Source organism: Oreochromis niloticus, linkage group LG2 (genome assembly GCF_001858045.2).
Source record: "Oreochromis niloticus isolate F11D_XX linkage group LG2, O_niloticus_UMD_NMBU, whole genome shotgun sequence".
In the NCBI taxonomy this organism is placed as follows: Eukaryota; Metazoa; Chordata; class Actinopteri; order Cichliformes; family Cichlidae; genus Oreochromis; species Oreochromis niloticus.
In genome coordinates this window covers 25,340,997-25,363,585 of record NC_031966.2, presented here as the reverse complement: position 1 = coordinate 25,363,585, position 22,589 = coordinate 25,340,997, and the positions used below count along the sequence as shown (strand labels likewise).

General features: G+C 41.5%; 2 protein-coding genes and 1 long non-coding RNA gene across 4 annotated transcripts; 1 reads left to right on the top strand and 2 right to left on the bottom strand.

Annotated features, from left to right (window-relative positions):
• Nucleotides 1-3,348: 3,348 nt before the first annotated feature.
• On the bottom strand, nt 3,349-15,903 carry LOC109203197 (uncharacterized). Its single transcript, XR_003213186.1, has 11 exons — nt 15,276-15,903; nt 8,540-8,722; nt 8,212-8,352; nt 6,473-7,279; nt 6,264-6,383; nt 5,396-6,102; nt 5,050-5,165; nt 4,311-4,440; nt 4,076-4,158; nt 3,931-3,974; nt 3,349-3,425 (listed from the first exon to the last, which is right to left on the bottom strand). It is a non-coding gene; the product is annotated as an uncharacterized LOC109203197 (long non-coding RNA).
• Nucleotides 10,127-16,762, top strand: LOC100709366 (myozenin-2). Of its 2 annotated transcripts, none has more exons than XM_003455184.5 (6): nt 10,127-10,278; nt 12,115-12,208; nt 13,857-14,005; nt 14,252-14,405; nt 14,992-15,175; nt 15,937-16,762. In XM_003455184.5, exons 2-6 carry the CDS (start codon nt 12,127-12,129, stop codon nt 16,118-16,120), a joined length of 753 nt encoding a protein of 250 aa, XP_003455232.1. In that variant the 5' UTR covers nt 10,127-10,278; nt 12,115-12,126; the 3' UTR covers nt 16,121-16,762. The 2 variants fall into 2 exon arrangements, with proteins under 2 accessions (XP_003455232.1, XP_013133010.1); XM_013277556.2 differs by having other exon boundaries at nt 14,252-14,333; nt 15,937-16,661.
• Nucleotides 16,541-22,423, bottom strand: rbm22 (RNA binding motif protein 22). The gene is made up of 11 exons (XM_003455214.5): nt 22,271-22,423; nt 21,076-21,129; nt 20,933-20,962; nt 20,667-20,799; nt 20,456-20,556; nt 20,120-20,292; nt 19,780-19,980; nt 18,754-18,918; nt 18,291-18,379; nt 17,415-17,543; nt 16,541-17,263 (listed from the first exon to the last, which is right to left on the bottom strand). The coding sequence occupies exons 1-11, from the start codon at nt 22,322-22,324 to the stop codon at nt 17,109-17,111; spliced, it is 1,284 nt and encodes a 427-aa protein (XP_003455262.1). The 5' UTR covers nt 22,325-22,423; the 3' UTR covers nt 16,541-17,108.
• Nucleotides 22,424-22,589: the final 166 nt, after the last annotated feature.

Sequence of the window (22,589 nt, the reverse complement as noted above, 5' to 3'; positions counted from 1 at the left end):
CCTACCTGTCTTCCATGAAGCCATCCTTCCCAACACTCACTCCCCAGCCCAGTTTTGACGCGAGCCCGACAGCTTTCAGCCTCCTGACCACCACAGCACTTCTGCCACGTGAGCGCTTTCACATAGAAGGATCCACCGTCCTGATTGTGGTCATTTTTTGCGTGGTCTTTGTCCTGCTCCTTTCAGCCTTTTTCTACGCCTTCTGCTTCCATTGCTCCATCGGTTCGTCGCTTAAAGACTCACATGCAGCTAACGGATGCAGCCTAGATCGTGAGGACGCCACATATAAGTGCAGTTCATCTGATAACCAGTCAGTAGGGAATGTTGTGTGACTGTGATGCCAGACCAAGATCATTGTCATGTGGTTGTGATTTAGCTTCCTTGGGAATTGCCTGCAATAGCAGAAAAAACACATTTACAGTGAAGACGTATTTTGCAATGAAAGCATAATTCCAAAACAGTATCGTTAGTAGGATTCCTCCTAAGTTCACATAAGTTTAGGTAAGACGAATCCAAATGCACTTAAATGTCATAGATCCATAGCTATTGTGTCCAATAAAAATCTGTTGAATATATATATAATATATGTGCACATGAGTCTGAATGCCACTGAATCACAAGAAAAACAATAACAAATGCATTGGCGCCCAGCCCAGCAGCCATCGCGCTTTATTTTCACTGAGGTGACAGGTGATTTTATTGTGCCACTGCTGTGTGTTTCTAACAGATGAAAGAGAGAAAGGAGAAGGGACAGGGTGGTGGGGGGAGAGGTTGTTTAAAGGGTGAATCAAGATATCACATTTGGATGCAGCAAAAACAAGGAGTGCAGGAAATTACTGAGCTTGTGTCTGGATGAAAGACACGGAGCAGGTACGCTGCAGAGCTTCAGTGGCAAATGCTTTGCAGGGGCTGAAACTGAGACTTGTCTGTTCAGTCGTGAAGCAAATTAACACTAATAATAAAATCAATTTGTGCACTTTTGGAGCTTAATGAATTATTTCCATATTGAAAATTCAACACCACATGAGGTCACTAGTAATTCTGAGCATTACAGCTTACAGACATCAACACAAGATGATCTTCATTATCTGTCATTTATAGGCTAATATTCTGCATTCTGAATTCTATGTGACTGCATCTTAGCTTGGATTGCATTACTATCTTATGATTCGTGATACTGAGCACATGGCACTTTTGGAGGAGCAGGAACCACAGTGTCGTCTCTGTCCTCTGACCCACGCGAGTCCCAATCAAGGTGAGAGTCCTGGAGACCATCATTATAGTGAGACTGGAGAAGGAAGAGGTCATTTAATCATCCTAATAACAAAACAACAAGGTTGATTCAACTGTGTATATATGAAAAGCAAAAAAACCCTTTTTATTTATTGCAGCAATTTAAAAATTCCTGCACCACAGTTTTTCTCTCACCTCATGAACAGTTATCTCCTCCATCCTGCTTTCCTCCACCGAGTCCCCAGAAAATGGCCTGAAATCTCCATTTTCATACGACGAGAGCGAACATACTTGACATCATCCTCGTCTTCCCCTGGTACCAGTGGGAAAACCTGGGCGCAGAGACAGAAAGAGCCTCGAGGAATCAGAGATAATGACTGTGGCAATAAAGCAAATGAGAGTGCGCACCATTCAAGCGTGTCTCAGCCGAACCTTTACCGGTCCCTGCTCATCCCCCGTGGCCTCAGGGTCCAATACGGTGGCCTTGCTGATGGCTTTACTGATGGTCCGGGTCTCAAACTGAGGACACGCTGCCTGAGCATTACAATGCTTGTCCCTTTGTGCCTTTCAGCCACTAGGTTTGGATTTCAACATTGCCTTGTAAATGTACAAAAGAAAGAAAGAAGAAGAGAGATTTGATGTTTTTTGTTGGGGTTTTTTTTTTTTTTTGCATAAATGTACCTAACATACGCACTTATATTGAAAGACAGAGATTCACAGGCACAATTCTGCTTTGGAAGTAAAATGGCAGCTGCCAGATTTTCAGTTCCCTGATGAAAAATGAATCGCTGTTGCTTTCTTGAGATTGGTGCGTGTAATCAGGTGCCTCCGAAACCTTTGGGAGTCACTTTGCCGGCATTATCGCTGAATATACAGCCTCAAAGTCGGGCTCACTGATAAAGCAGTAAATCAAGAAGCAAACTGCAATTACCAGCTGTGAATACTGAGTGTGCTGACTCCCCAGAGCCAAAACATTGTCAGTTATTATTATTTCATGTGTTTCTGAGGTTCATAAATGTTTATCCTTTCCGTTTGCTGGTAGGCATCCATTAACACAAATGAAACCCTCAGTCTTTGGGTCTCACAAGGCCCGTCCACAATATCCAGGCATGCACGTTATACTTTTCTAAACATTCAGACTATTTAATACTGTTACGTTGTTGCCTCATCCTCTGTTTTTGAAACCTGCGTTCTTATTTCTGTCATTTGCTACTTTAAACAACTTCTTGAGGTAAATAGCACTGAATTGATTTACACTATAATGCGGATTTGTTCAACAGCAATAGATAATTGATTACATGTTTCTGTAATGGCTCGTTATGTGCAACAAATGAAGTAGGTGTCGTTGCTATGGTGAGAGTTTCGATCACTGACCTTGATGCTAACAATGTCCCTCCTTTAAGACATGAGGTGGCTTCCTTTCAGGCGCTTGTAGGAGGCACTGCTTCGCTGAATCTGCAGCTCCTGACTGACAGAATCATCAGTCCCCAGAAAATCCCCCAAATTACCAACAATAACTGAATAAAGACATTCTGACCATACATATATACTGAGCAAGGAACATTTCCACACTGACAAGTCGTGGGACTGGTTTAAACTTACTATTATGTACAGACTTTTGTTTTTGTGGACATTTTTTGCAAGAGTTAGCTAGCAACAATCTACCATGTGTGAGACACATGCAGTGATGAATAACTTCTAGCCAATGATCCATGATGTACAAGCTTCCTAAAATTAATAAATAAATACGTTAACTGTCATAATTAATATTACAGAATTTCTTTATTTTAAGTTAGCATAACTTGTATTAAATTGTACTTGATTGTTGTCACTGGAGTTAGGTGGTTTCTACCCACCAACAAAAATCGGTATGTTTTTGCTGTTAGATGGGTCTTTGAGGTGATCTAAGGAGTGCACCATGTCTAAGGCCATGTCACAGCAACTACCGTGTCTGCATCTCCACTGTACTCAACCTGCATAATAAAGGACAAGTGTTCTTATCCAAACACACTTGGGTATAAAGTGCTTTACAATAAGAAAGAAAAAAGTTAAAGATGTGTTGTGTCACACTGAGCGTGTCAAATAGGGTGTACATGGTGTTGAGCATGGAGACCACCTGCCTCAGTGTGATGTGGCTGCAAATGCGAGTAAATCCCTGCATCACTGAAGAGGATGGTCACATCACGGACAACCTGGGAGAAAAGAGACAAAGTGTCGGGGAACTCTTCACAATATAAACAGCTCAGTTTATGCTTCAGTAAATGCTAGATTGGAGATGTAATGAACAAAAATTCGACTTTTTTAAGTGCTTCACTACATGCATGTGAGTTAGAGTAAGTGCACAGAGCACACAGAGTCTCGGGGCCTTCTTCACTCCCTAGCGCAGCCACAGCAAATCATGCTGTTATGACAGCTACCCTCAGTACTCCCCTCTTCATTATAGATGGACCATTTTCTTTCATCTCAATTTCTTTTAGAGTTAATTAGAGCCAATTAAAGGCAAGTATTTAAGGGCAGCGTCTGTATCCTAATATTGATGAGGCAAACTGAGTCCGCCGAAGACATTATATAATTTATCAAAGTTATGCTGGTAATATATAATCACTTGCCTTTTTCTGTGCTACAAGAAAAAACATTTCTTTGACATGGAGCCACATTTTTTACCAGAACATTTGTAAACAAATGACCTTTTATTACCTTCAAGGTTTCTTTCCCAGCATGTTGTACAAAGACAGTACCACCTGTGTGCAATAATAGTTAGCTTAGCTTGGTACAGACAGTAGAAAAACAGCATTTTCTAATAGCCTAAGTGTTCACAGCCAGCTCTCCTTTCTGCATCAACCTGTAAAGAAGGTCTTCAGTCTTCTTCATCTCATAGTCCAGCAACTTCATCCTCTCCTCCAGCTTACTTGACTGCTTTTGCTCCTGGTTTTCCCCAGTGGGAAGAAAGAGAGAAAAAGTATTAGTTTGTGCAAAAGGTTGGTAAACTGGTTCTGCTAGACTGAAAGCTGGGCTTTAGAGCAACTTTGCATAATACAGGTTGACAAGCAATACAGCTGCACTTTAGCACCAAGTACCGGTATGAGAGCTCTCTTTAGCTCCTCTCACTGTTGCGTTCCCTCCAGCACCAGGTCTCTGGTCGAGTCGTGCAGCCTCAGGTCACTGATGTACAAGCCGGTCTTAAACATCGCATTGAGGCTCTCCAACCTCCATAAGCAGTGAAAGACAGTGGAGGTGGAAAAATACATAAATTAACAATGATAGTGGTAGTTATGTGTAATAAAATCAAATTATACTATCATTACTTATAAAATTGTAGGATTTAAAAACTGTAATCATGGGATGCATTATTATTTTATTTTTTTCAGTTTCCTGCAACATTAATAATGTAAGCAGTGTGGTGTGGCATTTGATATTTCACTAGCTTTGTCAATACAGGCATAAGGGCATTTTGCTTGCAAAACAAAATGTTTTAGAAGAGGAGGGAGATGTTTTTGTAATGTACTCAGTGGAAAACACTCTCAGTTGCAAATGGGTTCCCATTAGCCTCACAAGAGCTGCACTGTCTGATTACAAGCTAATTAGCAGCTCATTTCATGCATGGTAAGTGCTGTTAGAATGGGCCCCTGATTTGATTCACTGCCCAGGCTTTTATTTCTCGCTCGTAATTCACTTTAGCTCTTGCTGCTTTTTAGAATGTTTTACTTTTCAACTGCAGCCTTTTAATAAAGTTCTCTTTCTGTGTGTGTAGGTGTGTGTGTGTGCTTGGTGTGTGTGCATGTGTGTGTCTTTGGGGGTGAACGTGAGGCTTTATACAGGGGTTCCCAGGAAGATGATGGACTCCCACTCTGGCATGTATCTCATTTGTCCTTTTAGTTTGAGGCAGCAGCTCCCATCACCCCAGCTCTCCGTTGCATTAGCACTGTTACCGCCTAAAAGAGGGGCAATCAAACGGCGAGAAGGCAAACATTCAGAGAGGTGTTTTAGGTTAGATTTTAACTGTAGATACTCAGCAGTACATTTCAGCGGGGGATAATGGTTTGCACACTGTGATAACAATGTCATCTTAATGGATTTAGCATTTTTTAAAAGAGTAGTTTGACATTTGGGGAAGTAGTTTTATTCATTTTCTTGATGGCAGTTTGATGAAAACAGATAATACCCTTATATCTGTGTGTCCAGAGTGAAGCTGGATACAACAGCTTGGCATAGGAAGCGCTAACTGAGAGAAAGCTCGCCTGACTCTGTCTCAGCTTTTGTTCTGGGCTGCCTTTGGACTTCAGGAACTTTCTGCTGGCTCCAGTTTCATGTTGAATAGAAAAGAAAGAGGTATTGAAAATATATATAAATATTTTGAAGAACCCGACGAGTCTCGCCATACGTTTTTGCAAATAACAGAGAGGACGTGACCTTTATAATCATCTCCGATGACAGACTGGTAGGCCATGATCTCCACATGTACGTCAGCAGAGCAGCTGAGATTTTCATAGTCAGAATCTGCAGATAAACAAGCTGAACCACTGGGACTCATGAACGTGTTTTAGCCGGGCTTGGATCAGGTCAAATAAATTCAGTCAAATGAAAACATCAAAGAGTTGAATTTCTTCAACTGCACGACCTCAAAAATTTTGATTCCACTCCAGGTGAAATATTCATTCCCTTGCACAAGAACAGACAGTTTAACAGTTTAACTGACCACTTCTTTAAAAGAATGAAATTTAAATAGCCAGGCACTATTTTGTGCTTGACTACAGTATATGTGATTAAACCACAAGTCCTCTAAATCAGACACACACCACTGTGACTGTTTACAAGCTTCCAGTCTTGTTTTGATGGGTCATCTCGCTTCGCTGGCTGCTTGGATATGATCTGAAACAGATTTTTGGGTTTGGAGATTATCTGTTTGCACAATACTAGATGAGTATTCTGAATAGCTCATATTTTAAAATCTACACTGTAATATAACTAGTCTCTAGTCTGAACTTTATTTGCTGTTAACACGAACATTGTTGTTGTCTGAAATTTCTCACCATGTTCCGGGTGAACTCCACAAGGGGGCGAGCCACCAAGAAGGTGTCATTGAACTTCTTTCCATCCAGATCAGGGAAGACTGCAGCCAGGCTCGAGCCAACATTTTGCACCACCGTGTCCTAAATCATTTAAAGGATCAGTGAGTGTGTCTTCATTTCATTCCAGACTGCCAGAGGTTATATAAAGAGGGGCAATTTAAAATAATTACCTGTCTGTTAAAGGGGAAGACCTCAAAGAAGAAGTCAGAGGTAATGGGAAAAATTTTCTGCTTTTCCTCATCCTCTTTCATGATGTGCCGGTAGGCTGAGTTATCAAAGTTCAGCCTGTGTAGTGATGCAGATGAATGCTTCTTTTAAAAGTTTAAAGTTAAGTTTTAAAAAACCTATGTTGAAAGAAGCATGAAGATCTTAACTTTAGAAAAAGGCAGCGGGGCGTGAGCCGAAAGGATTTAGTAATCACTGATTTCATGTTTTTATGTTATATCTTAATTGTTGCTTCAAAAATAAATGCAGAAAAAAAAGTATTGAGTAGCAATAAATGAAAATAAGGAGTTCTTCCCACCACTCAATCTTCTATGTTTTTCTCTGTTCCCACACCTCATGGTGACATGGGAGTAGACCCCAATCATCTGCTCACTGAGCACCTCCACATGGATGTAGGTGTCATAAAAATGTTTCCACATCTGCCTCAGCTGACGCATAGCAAAGTGCAGGCAGCCCTATCGCTTACTCCTGCAGGGGACAGACAAAGAAAATCTAATGTCTTTCTAAAGAGATTAACCACGCAGCTTTTCCTTGTCTCTATTTCAGCTTTTATGTCTGTTGTTATGTCTCCTGTCTGCCCCAGTCCAACGCTGCGGTCAGTCCTCCTCCTCCTGGCAGAAGAAGGTCAGAGGCTGCGCCTTGGGGTAGCAGGTATTCGTGAAAGTTATCAAGGCCATTGACAAAGTCGCTTATGTGTCGGCACAGCACTTGGATGGAGAGACACTGGTTTTGGAAACCCTTTATAATGTGCCCTGCAACAAAGCATGTAATGCCTTTGTAAGTAACTGGAAATTCATTGTATTTTATTTAAAATTTCAATGTAATTATATTTAGCTACAAATACTTTAAGATAGGTACACTATAATAAGGGGGTGACAAGTCAGGTTTTTCAGGAAACAAATTAAAGTGTAAGTGCATTTAAGTGCAGTCTAGGTTGTTTTAAGTGATGCAGAATTTCATGGTAATTTTGCTGAAAAACAAACAGTATTTCCCCATCTTACATCATAAGTAAGCTGTAATTCTCGGGGCTTATGAAGTGGATTAATTTTGCCTTTTTACATCTTTATTTTTTATCTTATTTAATCTTGACTATGTTGATGTGCATGATGGATTGTCCTTTTATCATATGAATATCAACCCGCTGAGGACTGTTCTCACCAGCTTACAAGAAAAAACAAATAACATCAAAGTTGCATCGCTAAATAATTGCCTAACTTTTTTTTCTTCCTTTCACGATCACTGTTCTAAATCCCTACTACATCTCTATCATAAGGTGGGGAAAAATCAAAAGAATTTATAAAATAGAGTGAAATACAATTTAATTACAGAGAAATTACACCTTTAGTAACGTGTTACTCTGACTTATTTAATATAGTAATCATACAGGGACAAAGTCATTTAAGATGTTTAATGCTGAATATTTTATCCATGATAAAAATAACATGTATGATGTTATTTCAGCTTGTCTCTGAATATTTTTCAGTTACAGTGCATGTTTTAGTCCCCCAGCTATATGTAAGTGTTATTAGTCCTTTATTGCAGTTACACAAGCTATTCCAAACCCACCGATATCCTCTGGATATGGAAGAAGCTGCACGGTATTACACTCATGTAACACCCACTAACAGAACCCACCATAACACTCCACAGCCGTGACAGTTTTGTCATCTGTATCTTTTCTCACCTCGAGGATCCTGTCATAACCATATTTCTCAACAGAACCGAGGAAGCAGACACCCCAGGAGTTCATCAGCTCCTTATGGGGTGTTCCTGTCACGCCACATGCTGCCTTTGCAATCCAGGGAATAAAACTCTCAATATAGACCTGCAAATGCAAACACTCTGACTTAGACAAAGAAGCTTTTTTGGCCTGTTGACTATGGCCTTTCAGACAAAAGTGACAGAGCGATGAACAAAAGTGCTATCATGTTGACAGTCACACACTACAGACCTCACATATATTATTAGTCCATGGATGACTATAAAGTATAAAGCCATGCCAGTGCACCCACCTGACATCTGCTCTCTCTGACCAGCTTCCACACATCGTCTCCGTACGACTCCTTGATGAAGTCATGACTCTCACACAGAAGCCCATACATTATTTCTCACTGGATTGAAGCTCAGACTGACTAGCACTATATAGCAAGACGCCTCCCCAGCTGATTGACTTGCAACAGTCCTCCCCAAGGCACCTGCAAGCGATAAGAAAAGTTCAGAATGATGACTTTTTCAGCGCTGCAAGCTGAATATTAATGCATTTAGCTTTTAGCAGGAAGCTATAAAAAGACGTGTACTTTTACTGCTGCCTTTGCTTTCTCCAGCTCTTCACTCTGCCAGTAAGGATTCATCTGAAGGCCAGCGGGGCAAACGATTATAAAGGCGCCCTAATTGCACAAACCCTTAAGTCTGAATGGGACTCTTTTGTTCTTGTGTCAGCTGTCAGTGCCTGGTGGCTGTGCACCTCTCGATGTGACATAAACTCCCTGCGGAAGAATCCTCTCGAGCACAGATGAAACTTCTGCCTTCATTTTGTCATCCTCTTCTTTGCAATAAAATTATCAATGCACAAAATCTGAATGTGTATGTGTGTGTTATTTATTTATTATTTTAGCTACCTCAGAGTAGACTAGAGTTATGAAATGTTTTCACTGTTCCCGACATGTGACTGAACCACACAAAGCAGATTTATTTTTTCTTTTAATGTTTAAACCTTCATGGGGTTTTTTTTTCTTTAAAAAAAGCAAAATTGCTTTTTCTACTAAACAAACACTCTTAAATAAACCTTTAATGGGCAGAAACTCTTCAGCTTTTATTGTTTGTTTGCAGCTGATTTTCTGTGACTCGGGATGACTTCACATTTTCTTTCAGGCTGGGAGGCTTCCCACTGGGAGATAGTGGTATTGTGGAGCAGGGCAGGTGCGAAATCGATATCCAATCTCAGCAGGGATAAAGAAAATGGTTTTCCCCCCCTCCAGACTCCTGCTGAGCTCAATGAATCAATTTGTGGGGGGAAGAAAAACTGCATGATAAAATTAACTTGAGTTCAAAAAGGGCATCCAAAAATGAAGTTAAAGGTCATTACGCATTGTGCAGCGCAAAAAGTATTTATGCAGAAGTCACTATTGGAGTTTCTCTGCAGTTGGTAAACCAACAAATAAATTAAATCCAGATAGTAAAAGTATTGCATGGTTGCTTACTGTGATCATTTACACTGCCAAATAACTCAGTTAAAGGTCTCCCACCTTTAGAAACTCAAAGAACAACCAAACTAGATTCAGAGTCACAACCTCGGATCAGTCCTAAAGCTCTTTCTCCAAAACTGCGTTCTAGTGTCCAAGTTTGCAACGGGGGAGGCTGGGTGCTTGGCCTCAGTGCGCAAGTGTCTGGACAGCTGCTGTCATCAAACACACACGCTGAAGGGATCCGATTTTTATCATCACTGAAGCTTGAGGTCAGGATGTAAATCTTTGTGCTCGTCCCTTTCCCTAAATCGCTAGTGCCACCCCTCCTCCTCAAATACTGCCTCGATCCATCCTCGCCCTCTTACCCCTCTGCTAAAATAAACTCAGTGAGGTAAGCACTGGAGGCATCTTGGGATGAGTTTTATACAGACTGCTCCCTCTGTGCTGAGGAGTGTCAGAGTGGAGCGTGGAAGCATCCCAGCAACAGTAAAAGAACAAACCACACAAACACCCCAACCAGCTCCAACACCCGGCAAACAGGCAGGCAGCAGAAGCAAGGGAAGCAGGTAAGGACTAAAATAAGGGGAGTGCAGACCTTTGTATGATCCAAAGAAGGAGTGACATAAGACACTGGATTCATAAATGACTGTTTATCAGAAGCATGACTGAACAGCTAAGTGAATATTTTTATTTTCATTGTAAAGAAGTAATCTGCCCGTTTGTTTAGACCCATGAGGTTATAAGTACGTGTGTACGAAAATAAAGAAATCTACAGAATCAGAAACTTTTTTTCCAAGAAAGTTGGGACACCTTTTTAAAAAAGAGCATGGTGATGCAGTGCAAATCATCAGTGACTATATGTGTGTGAAATGAGTGCAGATTAAATGTAAACACTGACATGATTTTATTAATTTTTAACTTTGTTTTGACAAAAACTGTTTTTTATACTGTTTTTTTTCTACTTCAAGCGACAGCCTGGAAGGGTTTGAAGACTTTATTGACCAAGTTTATTATTTTCTTGTTCTCACTTGATATACGATTTCAGCTACTTAACGGTTTGCGGTCTCCCTTGTCATAATTTGGGTTTCATGGTGCACCAAATGCTCTCAGTGACTGACAGGCCCGGACTGCAGGCATCCAAGTTTAGAGCTCAGACTCTTTAACTTTACAGTCATGATCTTATGAATATGGTTTAGTTTTGGTAAAATAATTAAGACCTTCCCTTATTGTAATTTTGCCTCAGTACACCACCACAGTGGATTTATGATCAAACAGTCATGTGACTATAGTGTAGCCTTTAGGCCTTAATTTGAGGGGTTTAAAAAAAATACATGAACTCTTTGGGAATCACAGGCGTTTTTAACCACAGTCCCACATTTTCAGAGGATCATAAGTAACTGGCCAAGTGAGGTCTGCCTCCGTTGTTATTCCATGGCAAAAGATCTGAAACTGATTCCAAGTGTTGAAGTTACATTTAGCAGCTTTTCACTGTGATTATATTGTCAGGTCCAAAGTGATGTCAGCGCAGGAGATGGAGGCCTTCATCGGGCTGAAATATCTGAACAAATCTATCAAGAGACAGCAAAAACTTTAAAAGTAGCCAAATCGGTACAACTGGTACTTTCTTAAAATAGACAGTCCTCACATTTAAATGTTTGTTACTTTGCCCAATTATTTTTGAGGACTGTTTATAAAATTGGCTGCGATTCCTTGAGAGTTAATGCCATACTTTTATAGAACCCCTTGAATTAAAGTTTAACACTTGCACTTCAATCACATCTTGAGTGTGTGATTTCAAATCTATTCTGATGTACAGAGACACAGCTACAAGCACTGTGTCATTGTCCACATATTTATGAACCCAACTGTATGTTGTTCCGGCGCCTGTGTATAAAGTTCAGCATCAGTAATGCCTCTCCAGATTTGCATAATATGGATAGTCTCTGCACATAGCAGGTACCTTCACAGACATATAGCAGGTAGGTGCTTTCCAGCTCTAAGCTGGATAGTCCCTTTCTTTTTTAGTCCACAGGATGCAGGGAATTTGTGCAAGAAGTTTATAATTCATCTGACCAAGAGATAATTCTCTACTTAACATATTCAGTATGGATTAATCTTCAGTTTCTTGTTTAAGAAATTGGGTTTCGATCTTTTGTCATTTTTTGCAATCTATATATCTTACATTTTACACAGAATCCAAACATTTTTCTTCAGATACTTTGTTGCGTTGCTAAGCTAAGTTTTATATATATATAATTAATATATAATTATAAAATGTCACTAAATCAGAAGCAGTAAAAATGATTTAGAGTTAAAAACAAATTCTGTGTTTATGTTAAATGGAAAAAAATACAATACACATTAGCCCTTTTACTGATGATGAAAATGTATGTGTTCCTTAGAGGAAGCTGTGAATGATGATGCAGTCAGGCATGAATCACATGACTAAGCAGAGGATGTTGCAGACTAAGGGTCTGTCTAAGGAAGTCAGGGGAGGTAAGTGTATTTTAGATACTTTGTTTTATTACTGCCTATGTCAGGACATCAGGAAATAGAACTGACATATGTGTACAAAACATTTGCATATTAGTTTCAGTGCAGTTATGCATGTTAGTCTACGTCTTCTTTTAGTTGGCCCCTTTAGATCATCTACCTTTATCCCATTATCTCTCACAGAGGCTCTCTGCATGTCCTCCTTCACTACATCCATCTTCTCTGTGTGTGTTTTTTTTCTCGTGGCGCTATGTTCAGCATCATTTATCCACTATCCCTCTTCTACACAACTCATTTCTAATCTTGTAAATCCTGGTCTTCATCTTCACCACCTTCTGTCTTTTTGTCAGAGACACCATACACTTCTTGCATCTTCACCTTTCCACCTCTGTCCCTCTCATTCACACTCATGATTTCTGTCTTGCTTCTACTGACTTTCATTCCTCTTCTCTCCAGAGCATACCTCCACGTCTCCAGGCTCTCTCCCATCTGTTTGTTATTCTCACTACAGATCATAATGTCTTCTGCAAACATCATAGTCCACAAAAACTTGTGTCCGATCTCATTTGTCAGCCCGTCCATCAATAATTGCAAAAAGGAAGGGGCTGAAAGTAATCCCACTCCCACCTTGAACCCTTCTGTCACTCCTACCACACACTTCACCAATCTCTCACTGTTCTCATGCAGGTCCTGTATCACCCTCACATACTTCTCTTCCGCTCCTAACTTCCTCATGCAGGATCACAGTTCCTCATATTCCATAAAATAACTTGTGTGGATATGAGCCCATGTCCCGTGTGACATATAGCATATCTGGGACCAACAGATTAAACTGAGCCAAACATCAGCACATGCTAGCCCACTGCCTGGAGAGAAATGAACTGTAGTATACCGAAATCCCCGGAAGGCCAAAGTGCTGTTGAAATTCTCTGCACATTCCAGCGGGGACCATCCCATTTGCACTGTTTGTTTTCCAGTTTTGGCCGCCAGCTACGCTTTGAAACTAAGTCTCCTAAACTCAGCAAAATGTGACTCCCACCACTGAATTTTACACAAGCTGATCAAAGACAGCTCCTCCAGGATGGCACATGCCCAAACTTCCCCGAACACTTATCATGTGCAAGTAAGAGAGCCGCTCTTACACAAGTCTTTCATCCAAAGAGCCTATTTATATGCCCGGTTACCCATGCAACCTTGGACCACAACAGACATTACACACCTCTTGACATCACCTTGAGGCTATTTGAGACCCTCCACAGTGCCGGGATATCACACAAGAAGAGACCCTGAGCAAAAGCTCTGAGGATACCAACTAAGTGAGGCTTCCCATGCTTTTACTTTTATATATAAGTCCCTCTCAGCTGTTTAATGTTGACAGAAATAAGAGGACCAGAGGGGACTTTATGATTTGCCAAAGGTCCTTAATAGCCTGTTGTTACTGCCCTTCTCCTTCCAAATGTCTGCAAGTTGCTGCCATCATTAATTAGCACCAGCAGCTAAAAGTATTTATGGAGGGTCAGATCCACGCTGCCTCACTGCACAAAATCTTGAAACAAGTCATTTTCTGTAGTATGACCTGTAACTTAAAAATGCCACGTGTAATCAGTTTTTAAAACGTGAGGATCTCTTTGTGTATCGTGTTTTGCACAAGGTCTGAACCTGGGGAAGAAGATCAGCGTTCCAAAAGACGTGATGATGGAGGAGCTCAACCTTCTTTCTAATCGGGGTTCTCGCATGTTTCAGGAGAGACAGAAGAGGGCTGAGAGATTCACAGTAGAGAGCGCTGCCAACACCAGTAATGTAAGAAAGTGAGAGATTAGGAAACTGTTTCTCATGTGTATGCACTCTTGTAACAGCTTAGTGTGCTGGATGGCTCAAACAGTTACAATTAATAGCGAAAAAGCATTTTCTTGGCCCTTGTGCAGTGTATTTGTAGTACAGCAAGAGGCCACTCTACCTCACATCATGAGGAATTACTGCCATATCGACATGACAACAAGGAACCTTGTTAGGAAAGTAAGTAAATTAACCCAGTATCTTTCATAGGTTCATGCAGAGCCCATTCCTACCCAGCAAGTCATCCAAGAGGTGCAGGCAGGAAAAGAGAACCAGGCTTTCTCCATCCCTGGTAAGCATAGCCTGGTCATGAACCTTCAGAAGACTGTAGCAAAGAAGGGCAGTCCTGATGTCCTGGCTCCAGGTAATACATGACAATGAAAGGATTGCCAAGGACTGCCAAAAGCACAAGCCATGAGACTTGCTCGTTGCAATGCCAGTGCCTGGATAGAGGAAACGCTTGAGCAATGCATGGGCATTGTAGCACACTCTGGTTTGCAAATGCTCACCTTTGTTTTGGAAATGCATTGGGCACATGGATTTGTTTTATTGTTATTGGTGCCAGGAGAGCTGGCAGTTTGTAGAAAGCAATTAAGTGTGAGCATCTTTGCCGAGTGCTGTTGTGTATTTGGCCCGACAGAAGGCACCGCTTACACTCTGACTGACAGTGAGATAAGCACTGTTTATTATCAGGGATTCACACTGAGATCTAATTACTGTAGTTCCTATTTCCTATTGACAGGGGTGATATCAAACATATTCATATTAGATCTGTGTCTGCTTTAATAAGGAGAGCTTTTATGATTTTTATCTAGTGGGTTTTGAGTTTTTTTAGTTGAGCCCATTTACATAGAATTTAGCACAAACTCAAAACTGAAGTCAAACTTTTCTCTTTGCCCAAAGCAGTGTGTTATTTTTAGCCGCTGATACTACATTTTTGCTCATGTCAGGGTATTCCGGCCCTCTGAAGGAAATTCCTCGTGAGAAGTTCAACACAACGGTAATCCCCAAATCCTACTGCTCACCGTGGATGGAAGCTTTGGGAGACAATGAGGAGCTCCTGAACACCCTCAATACTCAGCTGCCCCAGCCCAAACAAAGACTACAGCCTTCCAACTACAGGTGCTTCAACAGGTAAATCTGCCCTTCCACACCAAATAAATCACAAAGTGGTAAATCTTAGTCTCTTAGAAGTCCACAGTTCTACAAATAGTCCCACAGATGACCTCACCACCTTATCCATCATTGTCATATCTTCCCCTCGGCTCCGCTCCATGTTTCCATGGTTTGAAAATTAATCCAGTGTCTGGCTTGCACTTCCTTAGGAGTGACGTATCTGTGATGGCTATTTTGAACACTGGCTCTTGAAAAACGATCTACTGAGGGGTTGCAAGCTTTTAAATGGCCCCACAGGACAAACCAGCACACGAAAGAGAATCACGTTTCTCATGACACACAAGGAATTGCATCACACAAGCGAGGGCAGGACAAAGGTTACGCTTGGGCAGACGGACAAACGGAGAATATATGTAAGACAAACTGGCTTAACTCACTTGAAGCTGTCAGATAAATAAATTCTGACAGCCAGGTTGAAACTGAAGCCAATGTGGAAGGATCTTTTTACACACTTACAGTTATTATGAAGGCTTAATTAAATCTGAACTCTAACAGTGAGAGCAGCAGTGTGAGTAAAGGAGGTCAAGTTCACCCCCAATGCCTGTTAGGGTTTTTTTTAACCGTTAACAGAGCCTTCTGTCGAGAGCAGGGACGTCCAAATTCATATTAGGTATCATGTGAAAGACACCCCCTTTATGGGGAGGAGTGTAAGCTAACACTTCTAGGTAATGTTCCACCATAAAGTGTTTACTTAACCAGTAAGGACTCTTGTTTCTCAGATCTCCAATGCCATTTGGGGGCGCTGTGGCAAGCAAACGGGTGATCCCGGTGATCAGCTTTGAAGCTGTAGAAACCCAGCAACTTCCTGGCATCGCACTGGACCGCATGTGCCGTCGCCCCAACTTCAACAGAGCACCCAGGGGATGGGGAACCGATTACTGCCCTGAATCTAATGAACTATGAAGACAAGCTGACAGACTAAAAGAAGCTAAAGACTGAAACGCTGGCCTATGCTCGCTCCTCTCCTCCTACAAAAATGAACCCTCTGTTAATCCTAAAGCACCACAGGGGAGAAGAAGAAAAAAGTACCCCCGCATGATATACAAAGTGGTTTTCTACTGCTGAGTGGATTGATGAGCTGAGGCGAACTCCCAAGTTCATTACACACTCAGTCAAATCCAGGACAATGCTGCCACAGGCTGATCAGTCCTACCTATTGTTCCTGTTTGTCACCTCGAGCAGTATCTGATCCCATCAGTGTCTCAATGCCTGCCCGCCCTCTCCTTTCCTTTCACTCTGCAGCTTTACATCTTCTCTATTAATCAGAAGCTGGCATACGCTGTTATTCAAGTAATGATGAATAATGCACACAGAGACGATGGATGGAAAAAGTTAGCCGTTTTAATGACAAATGAAAACAATATTCAAAGAAAGCCTTACAATAAAGTAAGTCATTATGCTGTGGGATACTCAGATGATGTCAAATAAAAAAAGTCAACTGAAATTAACAGGTGTCTGCTTAGAATCTAACTCCATGTTATACTACACACAATGTGACAAATACAAGTTTAACCTAAGGAAAAACATTTTCATATATACACACAATGGTTCCTACCACAGGAGGCTTTGAAACGTGTGGTCAGCACTCTTGTGTTTAAAGTCTTTTAAAACATTAAGCTCCTGTGTTCAGATGCCGTTTTGGCTACTTTTTGACAACTTGCAAGATCCTGGTTGTCGTCTCCCCAGACACAGATGGTGCTTGTTCACATCATTCACTGCTCTGCAGGTGGAGTATTTAAAAAAACAAAACAAAAAACCCAACTGTTTTCTATGCGATGTCCTGCTCACAGACGTTGCCTTCGGGTTCACCGCCGGTTTGCAATGTGTCCTGACCAAGTTGAACACAAGGAGAAGAGCGACATCTAATAACAGCATGACCTCCCTCTAACCGCTAATCGCCATGACGTGCGCCGTGTGCAGCATGGGCACCCATGCGCTGAGGATCCTGAGAAGGGTAGTGGATTTGACCTGGAGGTCTCATGCTCATTGGAGGAGGCATAGGCGGGGCCATGGGACCCATGTGGTGAAACATCGGAGGGCCAAAGCCTAAGGGAGTAAAGAAAATAAACATGCTACGTATCTACAATTACAAACTGTGTACACCTATGTAACGGACTAAACCAAGACTGATGGCTTTTTAAAATTTTATTTTCATAAACTATACTATAAATTACACATTAATAAGTCATAATTTTACCTGGAGGAGGTGGATTGATGCCTGGAGGTGGGGGTAATCCAATGTTCATGACAGCAGGAGAGGAGCTGGGGTCAAGGTTGAAGTAGTTGGCAGGAGGCTCTTCATCCAGAGCTGGCGGTGGGGGCAGAGCTAGTGCAAAAAAGAGCAAAGTTTTAGAAACTAAACAGGAAACGGCAACAGGGCAGCAAGATGTTTTTTATGTCTGATTTTGCCAAATTAGCCCAATTCTACGTGCACAGATTTCATATTAATTGAGAGTTTGTAAAACAACAAATAAGAATTAGATGTAGACATCAAACAGTGTGCCACGGCTCTCTTTCTCCTCTGCTCTCTGTGACTGACAGCTGAACCTGAGCTGCAGCACATACGCAGTCACAGCAGATGAAGTGTCCGTTCCACTTGATTTCACATGAAATCTGCAAATGTGGCACCTTCCTCCAAGGTTGTGTGGAGCTGCACACAATCTTATTTGTGCTCTAGAGTGCAACTACCTTGAAACACTGAAAAAAAAGGAATGGTAGACTTTACTCCAAAAGTCACATTCACTCAGCTTTTTTTCCCCCTCTGCAGTGACTCTATTCCCCACCAGTGAGGCCCCCCAACAGTACAGAACTGAAGGTTTAAGGGAGAGAAGCTAAAACGACTGGTTTGGGACAGATGATGAACTGAATAAATCAGTATAAGATAAATAAGGAACATTTTCAACTCTGAATCAAGCACAGCTGAAACCTTGCCCATACATCTACCACAAATGCTCAGCGTCACAAGACCAACTCTAAATGTTCTTAAAATTTCAGACAGCAGCAGCCCTGAAGCATGCACACACACAGACACACAGACACACACATCCTCAAACTCCAACTTCCCCAGACTCACCTCCAGGCAGTCCAGGCACAGGATCAAGTCTGGTACCCATCTCACTGACACCATCTTTGATTCCCTCCTTTCCTCTTGCTGCCTGGGACCTAAATGGGCACACAGCACAAGTCAGACAATGACTAATGATACTGCAACATTCACCATCCAGGAGAAACAATTTTAAGCCTCATGCCTTGCATAATTTGATTAAACTCTTTCTACATTTACATTTTGAGTCGAGCATTGTGTCAGGGCGTTACCTTTAAACATGGCAAATGATCACTTTTAAAATTTACATCTTCACCTAAATGGCTCTCCTTGATGGGGGTTTATGGGGGTTAAGCTTAAAAGAATCAAATTGCAAAATGATGTTTTGTAATGCACATTGTTATGAGCCCTCTTTAATGGATTCATTACCTTCTGGTGTTGCTCTTAATATTCACAAAGCTGGACAATGTTTAACTTTTGATCGGATTCTTACCTTCCCCACTTGACGGTGAGTCTTCGTCCGTTAATAATGAGTTTGTTGAAGGACTTTTCAGCAGCCGTTTCAGCCGACTGCCGCGTGGCAAACTGGATGAAAGCGCACTGCTGCCTTTGGACTATGGTAATGGTTCGGATTTCACCAAACTGGTAGAAGTGACTCCTGCAATGACACAGATAAGAGATCATCATACACAAAATAGTGAAATAAAAATATTGCAACACAGCAAAATTTACAAAGTAAGTAGAAATAACAATATCCGCTTGTGGCTGTAACCCTCTAGCTGGCAACAACAGCTGTCTAGCCTAATAATACATGTAGCGGAAGCTTTAGAAGAGTTTATTAGGCAGGCACGAAAGATTAGTGTCACCAATTTAGAATCTGACCAAACGTGACATATGACCACAATCTCTTCTTCTTTTCCTGAATTATTTCTTTGAGTAACAGTCAGCAAATTGCTCTCGTAGAACATCCCATCAGCATTTTGTATTACTGGCAAACGCCCTTGCTATGCATCGCGGAGAAGGAACAAATGTACATATGCTACGATCATTACAGTGTAATGCTATGATACATTATATTGTGACAACATTCTATTCTGACACTGCACCGCTCAATTGAACTGTCAAATGTACAACAATAAACGACTGTGGGATTTCTATAAAATACTCCTATAGGCCATACAAATGTTGGCACTCACAGTGCCCTAGGCAATGTTTATACAAAGTTTCATCAAGATTGCTACACTTGTGTTGGAGGCGATAAGGAGCATACAAAGATACATACGCTATGATCATTTTAGTATAATTAGACATTTGTATTTTGTATTATTCTAACCAGCTCATCTTTGTTTGTGCCACATTTAAATAGAGATGAGAGAGATAAGATAGGAATGGAACAGATGGATGAACAGACAGCCAAAAACACAATGCCTCCAGCCACGGCTGTCCCGGGTATCGAGGCATAACAATAAATTATCACAGCAAGCTGTAAAAGAGGTCATTATGAAGCAGAAATGCTTACTTGAGGTCTCCATCTGTAACAGTGTCTCCCAACCCCCCGATGTAGAGAGTGGTGATGGATTTGTCCTCTGGTGGGTCCAGTCGGGGCATAGTTGAAGCCCGCTTTAGCAACTTGTCAGCCACTGGGTCATTGATGCCATAGTAACGATCCTTTATGTTTTGGTCTGCTAGAGGGTCATCAGGATCTGTGGGCTTCTCGTGCCTGTGTAAAGAGGGCAACCGAAAAACAATAAATATAATATGACACTTCAACTAACCCATAGCGATGTCTTAATATATGTGAGGTGATATTAAAAGAAAGAAACAATCGGCTCCATGGAGACTAGCATCATGGCACTCACCTGTAGGGACATTCCTCCCCTCTCTTACACTCTCCCTTCACCCAGAAGGAGCAGATGTGTGGCCGGTTCCTCTTGTAATATGGTGTGGTCCGAGCCAACTTCAGCAACATATCACTAGAACTTGGAGCCTTACCAAGCTGGCCCACTGGCCGAGTGCCATCGGAATTGGCTATCTGTAAACAAAAAAGTCCAGAGAGGCATGATGGATGGAAAATCTCTCTCTTATGTTTGCTTAAAAAACATTGGATCAGACATTGGACCAGTAAATACTGTTATCACTGTGCAAGCATACTGCAGTCATGAGAAAGGAGCTTTTTTTTTTTTTTTTTTTTTTACCTCTCTCTCCATGTTCTGTGTGTAGTACTCTTTATTCACATCTGACCGAGGAACCTCATCTTTAACGGAGAGTCCAGTGTCTCGGACTTGGATAGGCAAACCTGTCAAACACAAGAGATGGCAGGAGGGTTACGCTCAGAACTACATAAATGAGGGGCTCATGAAATCTGCACAGCGACAAAACCCAGAGGAGCTGGTCCGAGAGACTCACCATACTCCAGGTCCAGCAGACATGTCTGACAAACATTTTTCATTTTACTGCAGGTCTGACAGACTTCTGTCTTCTTGAAACGCATACGTGTTCCTGGACACCATCGGAACACGGTAAAGGGCCGAGCACAGATCTGATAGGCGGAGAGCAACGTATTAGAATAGAATAGTTCTTTATTGTCATTGTACATGCATCAAACAGGCCTGTATACTGTGGGCAATTTATAATTTAAACAGTTAACACGAAAGAAAGAAAAAAAACCATACCTTGCATTCTTTCCCATATTTTTCCTTGGTCTGTAAAACAAAGCATGAACATATTTGGACTTGCACATTTGCTGATATTAACACTACACAAAGTGTTAAAACAGTCTTGAATTTGCTATGAAGACACAGGGATACTCACTCACCATACGAATGTAAGGATTTTCTCCTAAACATGTCTGACACAAAATCGGAAAATCCTGAGGAGAAAGAAGAACTGTGAAAATCAAGCACTGTAATCCGGTTTATCCAACAATCCCTTGAATTAAGTTATTCAACAGACCAACTTGGCTCTCCATCTCTGCTTCACCTTCCTTCTGCTGTGAGCACCTTGGCACACGTACAGGTAAGAGTGAATACAGGGAGCGCTATGGGTCCTATTTTGCCATCTGTTAAAGGATGCTGTTTCAGTCCGAGTGCTGGGTGCTGAAAACGGCCTTGCCCTAATCCGTCTCCCAGACAGCATCAGCCAAACATCTAAATATAAGCAGATCTTATGGCTGAAGCGTCATCTACATAATCTAGGGTTGCAAAGTTTAGTCTAGTGTCTTAACAAAACTAACATTGGATAAATGTCCTGTGGTGTCATAGCTCAATTAGGGAAAGTGATTTGTTGCCTTATAGGGTAAATAATCTTTAGGTAGGTCACAAACATGTTTTGTGTTTCCTTTATAAGTAATTAAGGACTGGTCTATTTGTGACCTTATATAACAATCACTGTTGAAATAGTGCCCAGCAGTGTAAAGACTATTTTTATAGACTAAATTTTCTCTAACATTTTCACAACACCGCTGTCAAACCTGCCTAACAAGAAGGTTTGGTTTTTCAATGTCACTTTGCTTATGCGACTTTACAAAACAGTGGTGCCACCCCGGACTGTGTGGCTTTTTCGGTTTCTTATATTCATTTATATAAGCAAACTTTCACCCGCCTACCATCGTTTTAGCATTGTTAGCCTGCTAGTGCTGGCCTTCATAGGTGTAGCCAGTTAACTATCACACAGCCCAGGATTAAATTACGTTAGCAATGATAGCTGTGAGCTCAGTCGCTGTTGTTTTTACTACAACCTAAAAATATGCTCTAGTTGGATCCAGCGGAAACAGGTACGTTTCATGAACTAACGTAAAATATCGTAAGCAACGATGTATACAGGTGAGCTATTGAAGCTAGCAGCCACGCTTCTACAACTAGCTACCGCTAGCTAGCGGAAGGCTAACTACCAAGAGAACTGAATAGTTTAGTAAAAAGCTAGCGTGTTTCCCGATTATATTTACTCATAAAATGTAACTTAACATCAGTCACTGGAACCACTCGGTAACATATAACCCCGATAAAACGTACCGCGTCTTCCCAGTTCTGTCTGTTGTAAGTGTTGGAGCCTAGGGAAGTCGCCATTTTGCTGACTGTGGAGCAACCGGAACGGGTTGCCAGGTCTCTGCGTCAAAAACCACCCCAATAGCCAATCAAAACTGGCGCCCACAGCAGCCAAAGCTGGTAGCGGTACAGGCAGCGGTCGGCAGAGAGTACCTGTACGTGGATGACATGTGAGCTAGACTCGGTTTGCTGGGATATGTAAACATGTATGTAACTACATATTAATATATGAATTGTTTCATTTCAAAAATGAGTTTGTATTTATAGATGTACATGGAAGCTCCTT

Bases quoted from the DNA above. Each gene is read 5' to 3' on its own strand.
- LOC100709366 (XM_003455184.5), top strand. From the start codon at position 12,127: ATGATGATGCAGTCAGGCATGAATCACATGACTAAGCAGAGGATGTTG. The intron at 12,209-13,856 runs GTAAGTGTATTT...GTTTTGCACAAG, and splicing joins GTCTAAGGAAGTCAGGGGAG to GTCTGAACCTGGGGAAGAAG. The intron at 14,006-14,251 runs GTAAGAAAGTGA...TATCTTTCATAG, and splicing joins GCGCTGCCAACACCAGTAAT to GTTCATGCAGAGCCCATTCC.
- rbm22 (XM_003455214.5), bottom strand. From the start codon at position 22,324: ATGGCGACTTCCCTAGGCTCCAACACTTACAACAGACAGAACTGGGAA. The intron at 20,800-20,932 runs GTATGGTTTTTT...TCCGCCTATCAG, and splicing joins AATATGGGAAAGAATGCAAG to ATCTGTGCTCGGCCCTTTAC. The intron at 18,380-18,753 runs GTAAGAATCCGA...GTGCCCATTTAG, and splicing joins CTCACCGTCAAGTGGGGAAG to GTCCCAGGCAGCAAGAGGAA.